The sequence below is a fragment of the Coregonus lavaretus genome (assembly GCF_964263955.1).
Source record: "Coregonus lavaretus genome assembly, contig: SUPER_35_unloc_1, whole genome shotgun sequence".
NCBI lineage: Eukaryota > Metazoa > Chordata > Actinopteri > Salmoniformes > Salmonidae > Coregonus > Coregonus lavaretus.
In genome coordinates, this window is record NW_028167181.1 from 6,722,309 (window position 1) to 6,742,451 (window position 20,143).

At 42.8% G+C, this 20,143-nt stretch overlaps 2 protein-coding genes across 3 annotated transcripts; one reads left to right on the top strand and one right to left on the bottom strand.

The window, feature by feature from the left end:
- The first annotated feature begins 70 nt into the window (after positions 1-70).
- LOC311109984 (inorganic pyrophosphatase-like) lies at positions 71-9,641 on the top strand. Of its 2 annotated transcripts, none has more exons than XM_084188496.1 (12): positions 71-133; positions 3,401-3,465; positions 4,123-4,167; positions 4,281-4,334; positions 4,921-5,040; positions 5,822-5,908; positions 6,136-6,262; positions 6,777-6,904; positions 7,123-7,208; positions 8,412-8,481; positions 8,622-8,661; positions 8,811-9,641. In XM_084188496.1, the coding sequence occupies exons 4-12, from the start codon at positions 4,293-4,295 to the stop codon at positions 8,837-8,839; spliced, it is 729 nt and encodes a 242-aa protein (XP_084044622.1). In that variant the 5' UTR covers positions 71-133; positions 3,401-3,465; positions 4,123-4,167; positions 4,281-4,292; the 3' UTR covers positions 8,840-9,641. The 2 variants fall into 2 exon arrangements, with proteins under 2 accessions (XP_084044622.1, XP_084044621.1); XM_084188495.1 differs by lacking the exon at positions 71-133 and adding an exon at positions 143-394.
- A 2,829-nt stretch (positions 9,642-12,470) lies between these two features.
- On the bottom strand, positions 12,471-18,094 carry LOC311109977 (methylcytosine dioxygenase TET2-like; the record flags this gene model as incomplete). Its single annotated transcript, XM_084188489.1, has 5 exons — positions 12,471-15,939; positions 16,472-16,829; positions 17,046-17,183; positions 17,703-17,792; positions 17,912-18,094. The coding sequence occupies 5 exons, from the start codon at positions 18,092-18,094 to the stop codon at positions 14,522-14,524; spliced, it is 2,187 nt and encodes a 728-aa protein (XP_084044615.1). The 3' UTR covers positions 12,471-14,521.
- Between the last annotated feature and the right edge of the window lie 2,049 nt (positions 18,095-20,143).

The window sequence follows — 20,143 nt, forward strand, 5'->3', positions numbered from 1 at the left end:
CAAAAGACAAGTCTACATTCTCCCATTGATGGATGTCAGCCATTTTATTTTGGCAAAGGTCTCCTGCGTTTTCCATGTTCTCCTTCCCCTGAGGAATGACCTTGGCTGCAGATAGGGGGCGGTAAAAGATAAGGTAGGAACACATTCAAGAGCAACGCAGCACAGACGTGGGGAAATACTCAACCGGAAGCAGGACCTAAATGAAAATAAGCCGCTATAATGCGTTTGCTTCTGCGCTCTTCGCTACGGTACACATCGGCATTTCTTGGTTCGCATACTGCCTTTAAAAGCGAGCTTGTCACACAAGCAATTACCTCCTATCTGATCAAAACAATGCATTATCAAACCGAAGAGCGAGGACGACCGAACTCCTCTGACTACAGGATATATTTTAGTAAGTTATTAGCCTACCACCATGCAAGACACGGTAGCTCACTCATTCACCGATTACCAAAACGTGGGCGTTAGTTAGGTGAAATGGTACGCTATTAGCTAAAAAGGGTACATCTTTCACAGCAGGTTTGGTAACTTCCAATTATGGCCGCGTGGCATGTTGCATTCGACACATTTCAAGTGTGACCCGTGTTTTGACTGAAAAACGTCCATAGTAATAGGTCTAACATGTTGTGTTGGATTAAAAAACGCTACATTTTAACTATTGTTAGTTGCAACACTTTCAATTTACAGAGCTCTTGAATTTTGAAAGGACCTGTTTTTGGTGGCTACAATGTTGCCGTTCCCTTTAACCCCTGTCACGTGTTCTTTCTTCTCTTTCTGTCATTGGTGAAGACTTGTTACAAGTCGCCACAAAGTCATCCGTTTTCACTTTTTATACAATCTGGTTGGTAGGCTACCATATTACAAGGACAGGACTGATACATAATAATTAAGTCGAGTATGAAATACTATTATTGTTGTAATCTTTCTATGGGTATATATGGGCTGTTAATCTGTGCTCCAGTGTGACATTAACAATGGCAGGTTTAAAGACCGGTCCCCATTGAATGTTTTCATTGTTTGCAGAAGACATTGATGGGGTCTTCAGTTTTAAATCTGCTTTGTGGACCTCGGTCCATATAGGTCAGTGTCACCCCTCTGACAGTTAAAACCATTGAGGGGGTAGGGCACATTGTCTTTAGTGTGAACTCCTTCACCCCTGTACTATGGGATGATAAGAAATGCACTTAGAGAGGGAGAGTCTGGTCACACCTATTTGTTTAAAATGCTTAGATTATTGTTATATCTGGATGATGTAGAAAATTGGGGCAAGTCAGGCAAATTTCCAGATCAATGCCCTTTGCCCGAGGGATTTAACCCAATAGATTGTGATTTAATGGCACCTATGCATTTTGCTTGTGTTAGAAAACATTGCCCAAATCCAGGTCAATGGTTTGGGGTTAACCTGTGTTTTGATATGTGCCAGATTAGTTACTTAAAGCGTGTTTTCTATGATCTGTGCTTAAAAAGATAAGGTCCTAAATAAAAATGCTTCTCTGTGACATCACAGGGTAGGATTTAAAAGTAAAAAAGTGATTTTTCCAATAGAGGATATTTTGCTCCCTATGTCAGCGAGAATCTCATAGTGTTTGAAAATGTTAATTTTTGATCAGGTCATTGGGTAGAACTTTAACTTTATATTATTTTCTACAAAACGTAGAAATGCTCAGTTTTCACATGTTGACACTGGCATTGTGCTGGAGATAATGAAAATGTGGTTGAAAAGGGGTGGAGTTGCCCTTTTTAAGCGCTAAAGTGGAACACTATTGCTTGTGACTCAAATGCTCAATTTTTCTATGTTAGGGGCCTTCCATTTTCTGTACCTACCAGTGGAGGCTCCTCAGAGGAGGAAGGGGAGGACCAAAAAAATAGTGAAACATTAAAAAAGTTATCCTTTTTAGATTAAACTATACTAAATATATTCAGATGTCACCAAATAGTAGATTAAAACACAGTTTTGCAATGGAGGTCTACAGTAGCCTCTGCAGCACTCTGTAGGTTAGCACCATGGTGTAGCCGGAGGACAGCTAGCTTCCGTCCTCTTGGTACATTGACTTCAATACAAAACCTAGGAGGCTCATGGTTCTCACCCCCTTCCATAGACTTACACAGTAATTATGACAACTTCCAGAGGACGTCTTCCAACCTATCAGAGCTGTTGCAGCATGAACTGACATGTTGTCCACCCAATCAAAATATCAGAGAATGAATCTAGTACTGAAAGCGTAAGCTACAGCTAGCTAGCACTGCAGTGCATAACACGTGGTGAGTAGTTGACTCAGCAAGAAAGACAATAGTAGAACAGTTTTGAACAGAGAGGAGAGGGAGCGAGCTAGCTATATTTGGTTGTATTAAAAAAAAAAAAAGAAATGTTAACTTACCTAGAGAATGCAGCTAGCTAGTTTAGCCTACTCAAACACCCAGCTCAAACAGAGAGGGATGCTATGTTAGCTAGCTGGCTATGGCTAGCCAACACAAGAAGTCTTCCAAGTCAAGGTAGGCTTTTGGTTTGATTAATTTATTGCCACCGGGGCCCACCGGTGTAACTGCTTTCTGACTGTACACTGTGCTGTATGATTGTAGCTAGCAGGTTTACTAACACATTAGTTCTAGTAGCGATGTTGACTATGACATGACAAGGATGTAGGCTGTGTGTAGCGGTCATGATGTGAAGGTTTGGCTTGGAAAGATTTAATTTGCCTGGTCACAGACCACTGATGTGTTGTGCACTGAATGAAGTCCACAAGCGAAGGGAAAAGGTGAGAGGAGGAGAGTGCATAGATAGTTGCGAGAAGGAATTATATATAAAACAGCAAAGTGATCATGCTGTTTTTATGTGGGTGCTATGAAAGTCAACTGTTCGCATCTGATCAGGGGTGTATTCATTACGCCAATTCTGTTGAAAAACTTTTCTTAAACGTAAACAAATGAAATTGGGATAAACACCTGAAATTGTCCAATAGAAACTCTCGTTTACAAACTGTTGAACTAATGATTTCTCCCTAGATCAGCTAGATGCAGGCAAGAGTGTTCAAGGCGGTATTGAATGTGTCACTGTCTGTCACCTTGATTACTCAAAATTATCTCGGATGTAGCAACCTCATGATGGGTACAGGGAAAAATCGAGAATCATGTATAGCCTAAACCTATTGATGTTACATTGAGCTGGGTGAATGGAATATGAATGACAGTCATCCAATATGCTGTAATAGAAATAAGGCCCATAAAAATAAAAATAAATAATCTTAAACGGCACCGACCGCCACTGGCACCTAGTAACAATATAAATGTTGCATCAAGCACTTGCGGTATACCAACAGTTACAGAACATTTTGAGAATGTATACATTACTAATACAGTACATCAGTCAATTTACTTTGCATGTGTTTCTGTTTTGTTCTAGAAACCTCTGACGGGAAATACATCTCTCCCTTTCATGATATTCCACTTCTCGCCGATGGAGATCAGGTAAACATTTTGTTCCATCTGGATCTATTCTTACTTGGTTGTTGTAGCTTTTATGAAACCGGTCTATGTGACGCAAGGAACGAGTCAATGTTTCCATATTTCCTTTTTGCATGTGGAAATGATAATGGGTGTGAGTATGGAACCTTTTAGGCAGGCATTTTGGAACAGAAGCCACATACATTGTCATTGAAGTGCTAAGACCACGTGTCAAACTCATTCCACGGAGGGCTGAGTGTCTGCGGGTTTTCGCTCCTCCCTTGTCATTGATTGAAGAATTAAGGTCACTGATTAGTAAGGAACTCCCCTCACCTGGTTGTCTAGGTCTTAACTGAAAGGAAAAACCAAAAACCAGCAGACACTCGGCCCTCCAGGGAATGAGTTTGACACCCCTGGATGTAAAATCTTTGAAAAAGCATGATTTTATCTGACAAGGAAATATGTTTATTGAACATGTAAAGGTTATGCATACTTCTCAGCGGGTTCGTCAATAGTCAGGTGACATGCAAATGTCTAGGGATTTTGTAGAGCTTCACTTGCTGGGTATTTTTCTGACAGTCTACTATTAGTGTCTGAAACCTCGTACGTGATGATGTCAGATATTGTGTAGGTCTACCAAATATGTATTTTATTATTAATGCAATATGTGTCTTACCGAAGGAAAATGATGTGCCATCTAAAAAACTGAAGAAGAATGAGAATGAGGTATTTTCCCATGCTGAATTGCTACTACAGAGAAAACAATTGAATCTCTTTTTAATTAATGCTGAACACCTTGATTATATTATCTTTGATATAGTTCATATTTTATTTTACAGGTTCTGTATAACATGGTTGTGGAGGTACCTCGATGGTCCAATGCAAAAATGGAGGCAAGTATTGTTTTGGGAACCTGTCAGTTAAGTATTAATCTAACACTATGGTGTGTCCATATACAAGAGCGTTTGAGACAACCACCGACATAAAGAAAGGCGGTCGACTTTTGTCCTAAGTGGTTTGTAGTCCCTCATTGGCCGAGCTCTATTTTGACTGATCCAAACATCATTGAGAGCTTTTTGACATGTTAACACGCTGGTCTTTGACTAGAAACAGCCAGACAATAGATGAATAATGAATCTGTCAAAGTGGAAAGGTCCTATAAATATCTTCTTCCCTTAATATATAATGATGTCCTTGCACCAGGCAACTTGTTAATGATATTTAAGCACTTCAGGGAGAGGGAGAGGGAGAGGGAGAGAGAACTCTGAAAGTTGATTTAAAGGTCATCTCAGTCTCCAGCAGTGGCAGTTGAAGGAATAATAGAGGTGATTGAGAGTGCAAACTGGGTTTATGGATACTATTTATTTGATGAGGATTTGAAAATGGATGCCCTTCTAATGTCACTGTCTCTCTTAAGATAGTAAACTGCTGACCCAAGTTTAGACTGTCATCTGTGTTAATTATGCATCTTTCTTTTAGATTGCAACCAAGGAACCACTGAACCCGATCAAGCAGGATGTGAAGAAGGGCAAACTCCGATATGTGGCCAACGTGTTTCCTTATAAAGGTTACATCTGGAACTACGGGGCGCTCCCACAGGTGAGACCTCTGTCACCTCTGTTATGTTACGGAGTTGATCATCCTGCTGTTGCATTATATTGTTACGGAGTTGATCATCCTTCTGTTGAATTACGGAGTTATGTTGTTACGGAGTTGATCATCTTTCTGTTTCGTTATGGGATTATATTGTTACGGAGTTGATCATCTTTCTGTTGCGTTACGGAGTTATATTGTTACGGAGTTGATCATCTTTCTGTTTCGTTATGGAGTTATATTGTTACGGAGTTGATCATCTTTCTGTTTCGTTATGGATTTCACCATCCCTCTGTTTTCTTACAGAGTTGAACAACATCAACAACTGGAGAGATTCTAAATGGACCTCTATCCCATTATTAACCCTATTCGCTAGTCTTTCAGCGGAAAACACTAGAACATAATCTCGGTCGAAACTCAGCTGCCAGTAATGCATTTCTTCTTTCATCCTCCGGCAGTATTGATTTGGCCAAAGTGAATGACTAATACAGGCGGATACATGGAAAACACTTCACGATTCATTAAAATGGGTCTTGTTGGTGAAATCCACAGCGTGTGGCCCTGAGTGTTTCATATACAAGCGCATTAAGCAGACTGCCACGCAGACATCATTGATTTGCCCATAACTTATTATTGTCTGCTGCCCTCCCCACTGGCTGAAAAAAATGCACTGTGGTCGGCTCGACAAATTTGACAGTTCATCTCACAATGTTTGAAATGACGGTATACAAACAAAGTGTTGACAGGGATAATGTTGTTACTGCTGTCTCTTCTATTGTTGAAACAGACATGGGAAGACCCGAACCATATGGACAAGGACTCCAAGTGCTGCGGAGACAACGACCCCATAGACGTCTGCGAAATCGGCACGATGGTGAGACTGTCTAGACTTTGGCTAAATCATATCCAAGAATAATATTACTTGTATGTATAATATGTATGAAGGTTAATTTACAAACAATATGTCTAGACATATTATAATATGTATATAAAGTAACTCACAGAACGTGATAATATATCATATAACTTATCTGTATAACATGTCATGTATAATGTACTTTTACCTGAGGAGTTGTCTGTCTGCTTACCTGTGTCCTGCAGGTGTGTTCCCCAGGTCAGGTGATCCAGGTGAAAGTGCTAGGGGTCCTGGCCATGATCGACGAGGGAGAGACGGACTGGAAGCTGATAGCCATCAACGCTGATGACCCAGAGGCCCCCAGCCTCAACAGTCAGTCTTAGAAACTTACAGTATTTCAAAATGTCACTGTAGTAGTAGACATTTTCAACACGTCATACACATATTAGGCTGCGTTTACACAGGCACCCAAATTCTGATCTTTTTTATCACTAATTGGTCTTTTGACTAATCAGATTTGAAAATGATCTGATGTGAAAAGATTGGATGTGATTGGCCAAAAGACCAATTAGTGAAAATAAGTTCAGAATTGGGCTGCTTGTGTAAACGCAGCCTTGGACACAATATCCGTAGCACAGTAACCATTAACATAGTGTGTTTGATCTCAATATTTTACATTTACATTTTAGTAATTTAGCAGATGCTCTTATCTAGAGTGACTTACGGTAGTGAGTGCATACATTTTTCATAAATGTTTTCTATACTGGTCCCCCGTGGGAATCGAACCCACAACCCTGATGTTGCAAGCACCATGCTCTACCAACTGAGCCACACAAGCCCAGTATATGTTTCAAAATCACAATGTGCTCTCTTGTTTTCTCCTCAGGTATCGAAGATGTCCGCAAGAGCAGACCCGGTCATTTGGAGGCCACGGTCGACTGGTTTAGAAAATACAAGGTTCCAGACGGCAAGCCCGAAAACCAGTTTGCGTTCAATGGACAGTTCAAAGACAAGGTACATAGAGTTTCTCCATTAGGGCCACATACTATTGGTATATTAAAGCATAATAGCTGGTATATATCGTACTGTTTTCCTGAATGTGTTCCAGTCCAGTGCCATGGTAGTTACTTTAATAGGAGGGACTCTGATGGTGTGTTCCCTTCCCCAGGGATCGCAAAGGGTTCACTTCTTTCTATTGTCCTTTGTCTGCCTCCATTCCTCCTCCTCTTTAGGACTTTGCTGTGGAGGTCGTTAAGTCCACTCACGAGCACTGGAGGGCACTGGTGCAGAAGCAGACTAATGGTGGCCAGATAGATTGGTGAGGAGCGCGTGTGTGTTAGCCCTCCAGGGTGTGTGTTATGCCCTCCAGGGTGTGTGTTATGCCCTCCAGGGTGTGTGTTATGCCCTCCAGGGTGTGTGTTATGCCCTCCAGGGTGTGTGTTATGCCCTCCAGGGTGTGTGTTATGCCCTCCAGGGTGTGTGTTATGCCCTCCAGGGTGTGTGTTATGCCCTCCAGGGTGTGTGTTATGCCCTCCAGGGTGTGTGTTATGCCCTCCAGGGTGTGTGTTATGCCCTCCAGGGTGTGTGTTATGCCCTCCAGGGTGTGTGTTATGCCCTCCAGGGTGTGTGTTATGCCCTCCAGGGTGTGTGTTATGCCCTCCAGGGTGTGTGTTATGGCCTCCAGGGTGTGTGTTATGGCCTCCAGGGTGTGTGTTAGACCTCCAGGGTGTGTGTGTGTGTTAGCCCTCCAGGGTGTGTGTGTGTGTTAGACCTTCAGGGTGTGTGTGTGTGTTAGCCCTCCAGGGTGTGTGTGTGTTAGCCCTCCAGGGTGTGTGTGTGTGTGTGTGTTAGCCCTCCAGGGTGTGTGTGTGTGTGTTAGCCCTCCAGGGTGTGTGTTAGCCCTCCAGGGTGTGTGTTATGGCCTCCAGGGTGTGTGTTATGCCCTCCAGGGTGTGTGTTATGCCCTCCAGGGTGTGTGTTATGCCCTCCAGGGTGTGTGTTATGGCCTCCAGGGTGTGTGTTAGACCTCCAGGGTGTGTGTTAGACCTCCAGGGTGTGTGTGTGTGTGTTAGCCCTCCAGGGTGTGTGTTAGCCTTCCAGGGTGTGTGTTAGCCCTCCAGGGTGTGTGTGTGTGTGTGTTAGCCCTCCAGGGTGTGTGTGTGTGTTAGACTTTCAGGGTGTGTGTGTGTGTTAGCCCTTCAGGGTGTGTGTGTGTGTTAGCCCTCCAGGGTGTGTGTGTGTTAGCCCTCCAGGGTGTGTGTGTGTTAGCCCTCCAGGGTGTGTGTGTGTGTGTTAGCCCTCCAGGGTGTGTGTGTGTTATACCTCCAGGGTGTGTGTGTGTTAGCCCTCCAGGGTGTGTGTGTGTTTGTTTCATCCTACGTTACACATAATCCCTGCTCATGTGGTCGGTCAGCTAATAGCCCTCCAGCAGCCCATATGAAATTGCAATAAGCCTGCGTTATAATGTTGTTGGTTTTTCTGCATTGATAGATAATGACCTAAGTTTCTTCTCTGACAACAGTAAAAACGTCTCTGTCTCCGAGAGCCCTTTCAAATGCAGTGGCGAGGACGCCTGCAATGTGGTCAGATCGGTGAGAACATCAATTCAGCTCTGTGTGTGTTGTAACTATAACTAAGCTTTGTGTGTTTAAGTTATGTTGTAAGGAACATTCTCAGTATCGTGGTTGGATCTGATAGTCTTGTGACATCATATCCTGTGCTTCCTGCTTAGGCTCCTGCTGGTGGTGAGGCACTTCCTGTATCTCCAGAAGGTATGTATCAAGTGACTGACTTGCTTGACAATGAGACCCATTTTAGCCATTGAATTGATAAGAAATACATATTCATATTATATGTGTGTAAATATTACAAATTCCCTTTTTTAATGTCACATATTGATATCCATGATCATCTGTTACAGTGGACAAGTGGCATTTCCTTTCCAAGTGATTCTGGACTGAAGTCCTGCAATGTGAAAAGCTAAAGATACTTTTGTCCAATATTCAAATGAAGCACTTCAAGTACTGTATTTTTTCTATTGTTTAGTTACTGCAAATATTTTTGTATTCAGCTGATTTTATTTCAAATGGGGGATTTAAGTGTCAATTCTGTATGAATAGTTGTTTTGGTTATGTCTCCCGAGTGGCGCAGTGGTCTAAGGCACTGCATCGCAGTGCTAGCTGTGCCACTAGAGATCCTGGTTCGTATCCAGGCTCTGTCGTAGCCGGTCGCGACCGGGAGACCCATGGGGCGGCGCACAATTGGCCCAGCGTCGTCCAGGGTAGGGGAGGGAATGGCCGGCAGGGATGTAGCTCAGTTGGTAGAGCATGACGTTTGCAACGCCAGGGTTGTGGGTTCGAAAATAATGTATGCACTCACTAACTGTAAGTCGCTCTGGATAAGAGCGTCTGCTAAATGACTAAAATGTAATGTAAAATGTTACAAGCTACATACAGTTACTGTTTGAAATTACTGATACAACAAATAATTTGGTTATTCCCATCTAAATTTGTAAATGTTTTTTATTGCATTATGTTTGAGACTGACGTTCTTGTACAGACAGCCCTGTTGTATTTTATTTAAAAGTGCCAAAATGCATTTCAGTAATGGGTTGTATGCTATTGAAATAAGAACGCATTCTTTGATATTCATCATTTCTCAATTCGAAAACTAAATTTGCACAAAAAATAACGTTTTCTTAATGGTTGGATCCACCTTCTTTTGATAAATAAAAGCATCCAGGTGTAAGATGCATGGTGTGCCTTCGATTGACATCAACGTTTCCACACACAAACATGCAGACAAAATAAATGTTTTAACCACTCAAATTCAAATAACTAGATGTGAAACTTAAAATGTGCTTTAAATAAATATAAATTTTATTAAAAACACCCACATCTCAGCAATATCAGGAATGATATCATAAACAGCTTTCAAATAAACTGCATTCAGTACATTACAATACTTACAGCATTATAACATTCTTAATTCCATTTTTTAGCATACCAAACTTAAAGGGGAACAAGGGAAGCAGTAAAAAAAAATAAAGACAGGCAGAAAATAACAAAACGTTTTTAAACCTTTAGTGTCTAACTGCAAAATACCAACGTGTACATTAAACTGCTAGCTTAACATAAGAGCTGTGCACTCTGGTGCGTTAGTCAAGCTCAAAGTTGTTCAAGTAATGTTGAATCACACTCCAACACTCTGAAGCTTTTCAAGTATGGCTATGCTCGTCACCCGCTATGTCTCAGACACTCCTTTTCACAACCTGCTACTGTCGCTGGGTCCTGGACACTGAAATTCAACATTTTAATTTAATATTATTTATTTTTTTACAAAAACTGCAATCCTTTACAAAAACGAATACTTTCTAAGTGACTTTAGCGAACAGGAACCTTATAGCTGTAAACATTGCTGTTTTGTTGACAGTGAGTGTGGCATCCTGTGAACCTGGAAAAGACTAGAAGATTGCTGATAGAAACATGGGCCGTGGGTACATTTGACAAAATTACAAGAAACCTACACCTTTTAACATATTACAATAGTAGGTTGTTATTAAAAATCAACAATTGTATTTCCGTAATACAAACGCATGGTATGTACAATGTGGCATAATTTATTTTAAACACATTTACAATAATCTACTGATTTCTTATCTTAAATAAAACGTTTTGTAATATTTTATTACATTTTTTTTTCAGAAGAAAGAAAGGAAGTGCTTTTGAAAAACGATAGTATTAATGTTAGTGGGGGGGGGGGGGGGTGTCACTCAGAAATAACCGTTGACTCGTATATCACATTAAAATCTAATGGCGAGAAGGGAGAGAGATAATCGTAATATAATTGTTTAGTGGTTATAAATACATTTCACTTTTAAACTATACACAGGCACACACATGTGCATCATCCTCATCATCTAGCATCATAACTGCCCTGGTCTTACCTCTCAGTAAAAGCGAACGCGTCGCTCTTTCCCTTGTCAATGCCATACTTTCCCTTTAGTCAACTCAGTGCATATTATATGTTCAAATTTACTTCAAAAGTATACCACCAATCTACTAGCTAAAGCATAAGTACAAAAAAAATGCAGATCGTCATTTCCATCTTTTTGCTGATAAAGTTTAGTTTTAGTTGTGTGTGTGTGTGTGTGTGTATGTATGTATGTATGTATGTATGTGTGTGTATATATATATATATATACAGTGCCCTCCACTATTATTGGCACCCCTGTTTAAGATGTGGTCGAGGACTTCCAAAAATTCTCCTTTTTTTTTTAAACAACATAGAACCCAAATACAAAAAAAGAGAAACATCCAACCTTTTATTTAAGTACATTACTTTGGTGGTAAAAAAAAAAATCACACATTTAGAAAAAAAAAAACTTGAAATCATGTGTCCCACAATTATTGGCACCCCTAACAATTCCGCGGAACATTTTAATTGATTTTTTTTTAAATATATTTTTCTGTAGTTGCTAAAGTTGGTCAGGGTATCTAGGAACTTTTAATTAGTAATTCATGACTTCCTGTTTCCCTGGGGTATAAATATGACGTGACACAGAGGCCTAATTCTCTTACCCATTTGTCAACATGGCAAAGACAAGAGAACACACCATTCAAGTAAGGCAGATTTGTGTCGACCTTCATAAGTCAGGCAATGGCTACAAGAAAATAGCCACTCGCCATAACTTGCCCGTATCTACAGTCAGAGGAATCATTAAGAAGTTTAAAACAACTGGAACAGTGACAAACAAGGCTGGAAGAGGTCCCAAGTTTATCTTGCCACAACGCACAGTGAGGAGGATGGTAAGAGAAGTAAAAAAAAGTCCTAAGCTCACTGTCACAGAATTGCATCAAAGAGTGGCATCTTGGGGTCACAAAGTCTCCAAAACAACCATCAGACGCTCTCTACATGCCAACAAGCTGTTTGGGAGGCATGCAAGGAAAAAGCCTTTTCTCACTAACACTCACAAACGTAAACGTCTGGAGTTTGCTAAGCGGCACTGGGACTTCAACTGGGATCGTGTGCTTTGGTCAGATGAGACTAAGATTGAGCTTTTTGGCAACAAACACTCTAAGTGGGTCTGGCGTAAAACAAAAGATGAGTATGCCGAAAAGCACCTCATGCCCACCGTGAAGTATGGTGGAGGATCTGTGATGCTGTGGGCCTGTTTCTCTTCCAAAGGCCCTGGGAACCTTGTCAGGGTGCATGGCATTATGAATGCTTTGAACTACCAGGACATTTTAAATAAAAACCTGATGGCCTCTGCCAGAAAGCTAAAGATGGGTCGTCATTGGGTCTTTCAGCAGGATAATGATCCAGAACATGTGGCAAAATCTACACAAAAATGGTTCAGCAGTCACAAACTCAAGGTCCTCCCATGGCCATCTCAGTCCCCAGACCTCAACCCAATCGAAAACCTGTGGGGCGAGCTAAAGAGGAGAGTGCATAAGAGAGGACCCAGGACACTGGATGATCTAGAAAGATTGTGCAAAGAAGAATGGTCAAAGATCCCTCTCTCTGTGTTCTCCAATCTTGTGAAATGTTATAGGAGGAGATTAAGTGCTGTCTTGTTGGCAAAAGGGGGTTGTACAAAGTATTAACATCAGGGGTGCCAATAATTGTGGGACACATGATTTAAAGTTTTATTTTTTCTAAATGTGTGATTTTTTTTTTTACACCAAAGTAATGTACTTAAATAAAAGGTTGGATTTTTCTCTTTTTTTGCATTTGGGTTCTATGTTGTTTAAAAAAAAAAGGAGAATTTTTGGAAGTCCTCGACCACATCTTAAACAGGGGTGCCAATAATTGTGGAGGGCACTGTATATATATACATACATACAAATAATTCATTGGGATTCAAATCCGTGAATGAGAGGAAAACTAGATGAACACAAGCAATGTATGCACGCACAGAAATTAGTTGAAATATCCCTGATTTTGCTATTATATCAAAGCTTAAAGTTCAAGTAATTATTCCTAGTAGATCGAGCATGAAGAAAGCAGTAAGCAATGAACTCAGCCTTGGTGGTGGCCTGAAGTCTGTTATTGTAGTTAACTTTTTTTGAAAGTGACAACAAAGGAAGGAGAAAAATGCCTTGCATCATGCTCCTTATAGTATTGCCAAACTAGTTCTGAGGTATATGGCAAGTAGGTACTTTAACTGTAGGTCATTCATTGGCCTTCTCAACGCCCCTAGGGTCTTACATTATATGTTCGCATAGCAGGTTGAGTAGCACCATATGTAATAAAAATCAGTTCAAACCCAAAGAAATATAACTTTTCTTTACAACACTAAAATCGTAAAGCGTAAAATTACAAAAAAAGAGAATAATTAATTTACTGTACAAATCTCATCTTTTTTCTTTTATCATACAACTACATTACAAGTATTTAAGGACCCCCACAGCAAGCCAGCTGCCTTTGAAACCATGATACTGACATTGAGCTAACCCTGTTTCGTGTCCTACACCAAAGGAAGGTAAGGAGCATGTTCACAAAACACAACAGTCGCATGACAACACGTAATATATCCACAATTCAGGTTTGTTCTGTGAACCTGTGGTCAAGAACTCTGAAACAGTTGCTGACAACAAAGTAAATAACCCTTGAGAGAATGTGAGAATCACATTTAAAAAAAAGATCTTTGAAATATTAGTCTAAAAATGCACCTTTTTTAGAATGGCTCGATTTACAATATGAAGGACATAACAATTGTGAAACTGAGAGAAGCACCAGAAAGTAAAAAGTGTAAAAATTCAATTTGCATGATATTCTGTTTTACAGATAGGCTACAGTAATTCAGATCAAGTTTTGTCTGTCTATTATCAATTTCATGTCTAGAAAATAATTTGTTTGTTGTAACTGTAGACGTTTTTGCACCAATCATCTGATCTGAAGATCTTATCAATATTTCACCTTCAATATCAAAAGTACTTTAGAAACACTGATTTTCTTAGGAACCATTTTGCTGATGATATTTTGTCTGTACAGTATTTTCAGTTTCATCCTTTTTCACACATTTGGAAAAACGCGTTTATCTATACAAACTGATTTGGTTCAAACATGAAGGCATTTGAACAACACTGTATAATAAAGACAAGCTCCACTTTTAGCACCGTTATTGTGGTGTATCCACAAAGTTCAGTGTTTTTTTTTACAGAATGTCAAGATTATATCTCAATAAAAAAAGAAGCTTAATTAGAAAAAGAAAGCCACCTAAATGAAACTTTGTTTCCAGTAAATATAGAAGTCCTGATGGATTGGACCTGCAAAGCACCCAGAAATGTTAAGTGTGTACCTAGTAAAAGTAACCAAATAATAAATACTTCCTTAGTAGAGGGGGGTCAACCAACCAATCAGTAAAGTCTGATCTTTCAAGAGGTGACAGACCTGATGTACTGTATAACGTGGTACGACTTCCAATTGATCGAGTTCCTTCTCCACCGACGCTGTGCGTTTCTTCTGACACTGTCGCTTGCCATTCGGGAGAGAGAGGATGCGCTGTGTTGTGAGGCTAGTGGTGCTTGAGGTTCTTCGTATAGCACCATCAGTATAGCACCGTGCGTTTTCATTCTCAGTGTTATTCCTCATGGGTCAACCCTACAGTACAGTATGAATGTCTCTTGTCTAGATGAAGTGGCTGTACGGCCCTGTGACCTTGGTAAAAGCGTAGGGCGACGTGTTGACGTAGGTGTTGGTGGTGCGCGACATGGACCTCTCCATGAGGGTCTGGATGAAGCGCTTGTACGGAGGCTCCCCTTGCTGCTCCGACAGCTCCGGGTGCTCCCTCTTCGCCCCCTTCTTAGTGCTCTTGCTGGGCGACACCGTGCCGCCCTCGGCCCCGTTCCTCTCGGCGTCCTCCTCCTTCTCCCGTTGCTTCTCGGCCATCTTGGCCTCCCACAGCGCCAGGCCGTGCTTCGCCTCGTTCATGTTCTTGTGCTGGTAAAACACCAGGGAGATGCGAGCAGGGTGGTTGCGTTTGGGGTTCTTTAGCGGCGTGGTGGCGTGCATCTCCCGCTTGGCACACTCAATGAGGATGGAGCCGTGGCTGGGCGCCACAGCCACCCCGCCGATCTCTGGATCCAGGAAGTTGTGCTCGTTGTCAGACCACATGGCCGGCTTCTCCTTGGGTGCGGTGGGCGTTGGCGAACCCAACCCGGGCTCCTGCTTGATCATGGGGGAACCCCCGTGGTGGTTCTCATTGGGGAGCCCTGGAAACCCTTGTTGCGTGGGTGTCATGCACGTGCTTTGGAGACCCATCTCGGTCTTGACTTGCATACGGAAGGGGTCCTGGGGGCCGCCCGGGGGGAACATTTGGGCGCTCTGGGAGAGGTAGGGGTTGGGGTACCCACCAAACTGATTGCCTTTGCTCACTGCTGCTGCATAGTCCAGCCCCGGGTGGTGGGCTGAGGGCGGCCTGGAGAGGGCATCCAGGTATTGGGCGTCGGGGGAACCGCTGGGACCATACGAGAGGGGACCGTAGGGGCTCATGGGGTGTATGCCGGGCCTCATGCTGCTACAGTTGCTGTAACCATTGATCTGTAAACCGGGCTCGCCATACCGCGGAGGGTAGCTGACCCCATAGCGTTGGTGCGCGTCATACTGCTGCTGCATGTCGGGGTAAAGCGCTCCTGGCCTCTGTTGCCGGTACATGTCCAGGTGCTTTGGGTTCGAGGTGTAGTAAGGGTGGTAGTTGTCCAAGGGCGTACCTCCGTTACACTGGTAACCCAGGTAGGGGCTACCCGGCGTCATGGGACTGGGGTAAGGGCTCGCTGGATTCGACCCATTCATGTAAGAGGTGGGTACGTGCAAAGGGGAGGGGTAAGGGCTTGCTGAGGCTGGTGGCTGGGTGTACATGCTACCTGGCTTGGAAGTGCTTGGAAAGGGGCCGGGATGGTTGGGGAAGCGGGGGTAGGGGCTGGCTGGATGGGAGGAGCCAGTGAAGGCGTGAAGGGTGTTCTGTTGCTGGAGGTGGGCCCCAAGAGGGTGACCTGGCGGCTGACCTGGTGGCTGGGGGGTCGTTCCCATGGCGCCTGGATTTGGACCTGGGAGAAGAGAGCGATGGAAACACGTCTTAGAAACAGGCAGTATAACTAGGGGCCACTGTTTTGGGAGATCATGTCACATGACCTAAATTTGTACCTTTATTTATTTTAAGTATTTTCCAGAAATTAGAATTATACTGAAAATGCAAGCAATTGTCTGAGGAGGGTGCTGGACTATCTGACATAAAAAGAAAAAGGGACAGTTTGATGAAAAAGCTTTAAATAAAAGGTTAATATCCAGGTCATGTGACATGATTGTCCAAAACACAGGGCCTGAAGCATAACATATAAAATGCAAACAAATACTGTAGACTGACTGTGTACGATATCACCAGTCATTACACAAGATGATGCCAAGGATGCATGTTGATCGATCTATAAAGATCCCATCTATTAGAGGCTGATGGAACGCTAGAAAGTGCCGGAGGAGAACAACAGTATCGTCTGTGTCCTCTATTCTAAAATATCACCAGTCCTCCTACATCAGCGTCTTGTGTCTGGACCCTACTACACTGTGTAAATCTCCACCCACCTGTCCCAGGAGTGCTCTGAGCTATGCTCTCATAAGTGCTACTAGATTTCAGCTTGGCCTGTAGGGCTTTCTCCGCCTTCAACGGCGTGTCCGGTCCCCCGGCGTTCTTGTTTGCGGCAGCCCGCTTGGCGTCCAGCTTCTTCTGCCGACAGGACTTGGCTGGCTCGGAGAGCATGCGGATCTGGCGGCGGAAGGCGTTGAGCACCTGGATGGCGCCCGTCTTGACCTTCTCCTGCTGCCCCTCTTCGCTGCCAAATTCGTCTGTTGACGAGGCCTTGTAGAGGGGCAGCACGTGGAGCTGCTCTTCCTCCGGAATCTTCCCGATCTGGCGGTTGTCCTCCCTGGTTAGCGTGCACACCTGGGGGGGGGGGACAAGCTTGAGTGCTCTGTTTGCTTTCGACAATTATTTTGACTAGTGTTAATTTTTTAAATATTTGAATGTCCACTGGGAAGAGAGGCATCTTCTGTTTATTGCAGTATTTATTTCTTAACTTTTTTCTCCCAGCAGATTCAATCATTTGATACAATAATGTATTGGCATTTTACTCTATGCCATGATTAGGTATTGGCTTACCACAGTGCTGCCCCCCTGCATGTTGTGGAGGTCTCTGTGAGCGTGGGCGCAGAAGTCCATACAGGCGGTGACCCCGGAGAAAGGTCGCCCCTCCTTCTTTCCCAGACGGCAGTCCGGCGCCCTTTGCTCATGTTCCACCTGTGGACGAACAATATGGGCGTTAGTCACTGTCTGCAGACAGGTGGCGTCATTCCCTAGCCGAGTCACAGCACTAGTGTAGATAAGAGTTGTTCTATCTGGCGTGAAGAGAATCTGGGTTACTGGGTTAAGTACCAGTATGTCACAGAAATACCAGGGTTGTGTTCAGTAGAAAATGTTTTGAAAAATGGAGGAGGTACTGCCTGAACTTGTCCAATGAACACACAGAATTTCGTCTGCGGTTGCAAAACTACGGTGTGCCCCACTGAACACGACCCTCAGTGCAAAGAGAAGACATGGATGCCCATATGGTATACGTTACGAGCATAAAAATTAGTCTCACTAAATCAATCTTATCACTGTTCAAGCTAATAAATCATTTCATTTATAGGCTCTTTAAATGAATCATGGCTAGGGTTTTTTTAAAGCTAGTGTTCAGTTGTTAATGTTGATTAATGCTATACATCTCAAATGTCTTGCAGTGCTGTACATGGAGGCTGTATGCCCAGAAATCCTTACCTGGTTTTGATAGGCATCTGGTGCCAGGGTTTTGTATGTGGGGGCCATTAGGGTTGCCAGATTCTGAAGGTTCTGCTCCAGCCTTTCTTCCTGATAGAGAAGCAAAACACATTATTTCAGCGTAGGTATTTTTTTATGGCTGGCAACGCATAATTAGAGTAACACTAAATAAATATGTTTATGAATACAGTATGTACTGTATGTTTCACCTCTTTCGGGTCATCCCCAGTTAGCCTGAATTTGCGTGGGATTTTGCTCCTGGCAAACTTGCAGCCGTTGTAGTACATGCTCCAGGAACAGCCGAAGGAGAAGGAAGCTCCACAGGCCTCTGGGTCCAGCCCCTGGCATGCACACGTCCTCCTAAACAGCAAGGATGAGAGGAATAACTCCATTATATAATAATCATTATACAGAACAAAAATATAAAAGCAACATGCAACAATTTAAACGATTTTACTGAGTGACAGTTCATATAAAGATATCAATCAATTTAAATACATTCATTAGGCCCTAATCTATGGATTTCACATGACTGGGCAGGGGCACAGCCATGGGTGGGCCTGGGAGGGCAAAGGCCCACACACTTGGGAGCCAGGCCCAGCCAATCAGAATGGGTTTTTCCCTACAAAAGGGCTTTATTACAGACAGAAATACTCCTCAGTTTCATCAGCTGTTCGGGTGGCTGGCCTCAGATGATACTGCAGGTGAAGAAGCCGGAGGTGGAGGTCCTGGGCTGGCATGGTTGGACGTACTGCCAAATTCTCTAAATGACGTTAGAGGCAGCTTATGGTAGAGAAGTCAACATTCAATTCTCTGGCAACAGCTCTAGTGGACATTCCTGCAGTCAGCATGCCAATTGCACGCTCCCGCAAAACTTCAGAGACATCTGTGGCATTGTGTTGTGTGACAAAACTGCACATTTTAGAGTGGCCTTTTATTGTCCCCAGCATGAGGTGCACCTGTGTAAAGATCATGCTGTTTAATCAGCGTCTTGATATGCCACACCTGTCAGGTGGCTGAATTATCTTCGCAAAGGAGAAATGCTCACTAACAGGGATGTAAACAAATACACTTTTTGTGCGCATGGAACATTTCTGGGATCTTTTATTTCAGCTCATGAAATCAACACTTTACATGATGTGTTTACATTTTTGTTCAGTATATTTGGTGGGTGCTTATATTTGTCCTATTTCACACATATAAGTGTATATTGGAAATGTGTTTTTTGCATATCCCAATTCTCCCTGAGACTGAGCAAGGTCTGCTATTATCAACGACGAGCTTAGAGCAATTAGCTTGCTCAAGGGCACATCAACAGATTTTCTCCTTGTCGACTTGGGGATTAAATCTAGCGACCTTGCAGTTATTGGCCCAATGCTCTAACCAATAGGCTACCTGCCACGCTATTATACAAAAATATAAACGCAACATGTAAAGTGTTGGTCCCATGTTTCATGAGCTGAAATAAAAGATCCCAGAAATGTTCCATACGAACAAAAAGCTTATTTCTCTCATGTTGTTTCCTATTTATTACATCTCTGTTAGTGAGTATTTCTCCTTTGCGAAGATAATTAATCCACCTGACAGGTGTAGCATATCAAGAAGCTGATTAAACAGCATGATCATTACACAGGTGCACCTTGTACTGGGGACAATAAAAGGCCAATCTAAAATGTGCAGTTTTGTCACACAACACAATGCCACAGATGTCTCTGAAGTTTTTAGGGAGCGTGCAATTGGCATGCTGACTGCAGGAATGTCCACTCGAGTTGTTGCCAGAGAATTGAATGTTAATTTCTCTACCATAAGCCGCGTCCAACGTCGTTTTAGAGAGTTTGGCAGTACGTCCAACTGGCTTCACAACCGCAAAACACGTGTAACCACGCCAGCCCAGGACCTCCACATCGGGCTTCTTCACCTGCGGGATCATCTGAGGAGGGAGGGAGGAGGAGGAGGGGGGCGGGGGGATTATTTCTGTCTGGCTGGGCCTGACTCCCAAGTGGGTGGGCCTATGCCCTCCCAGGCCCACCCATGGTTGTGCCCATTGCCCAGTCATGTGAAATCCATAGATTAGGGCCTAATTAATTTTTTTCAATTGAGCGATTTCCTTCTATGAACTGTAACTCCGTAAAATCTTTGAAATTGTTGCATGTTGCGTTTATATCCCTGGCACGCACACGTCCTCCTTAACAACAAGGACGAGAGGAACAACTCATTGAATGCTATTCATAAAACTCCATGCTAGATTTACCAAGTGCTCCCTCCTAGAAGTAAATTTGTCAAAACCCTAAATCAACAGCTACTATTTATTGTCAAAGGCTTGGTTTAAATCCTTTGTATAAATATTTAATCAAACACATTGCTGTGAATTTATACATTTCCAAATACCAGGTGGTACGGTTACCATTCCAATAAAGGTTTATTACGTATACTCCCAACTA

Bases quoted from the DNA above. Each gene is read 5' to 3' on its own strand.
- LOC311109984 (XM_084188495.1), top strand. From the start codon at position 220: ATGCGTTTGCTTCTGCGCTCTTCGCTACGGTACACATCGGCATTTCTT. The intron at 5,041-5,821 runs GTGAGACCTCTG...TTGTTGAAACAG, and splicing joins ACTACGGGGCGCTCCCACAG to ACATGGGAAGACCCGAACCA. The intron at 6,905-7,122 runs GTACATAGAGTT...CCTCCTCTTTAG, and splicing joins ATGGACAGTTCAAAGACAAG to GACTTTGCTGTGGAGGTCGT.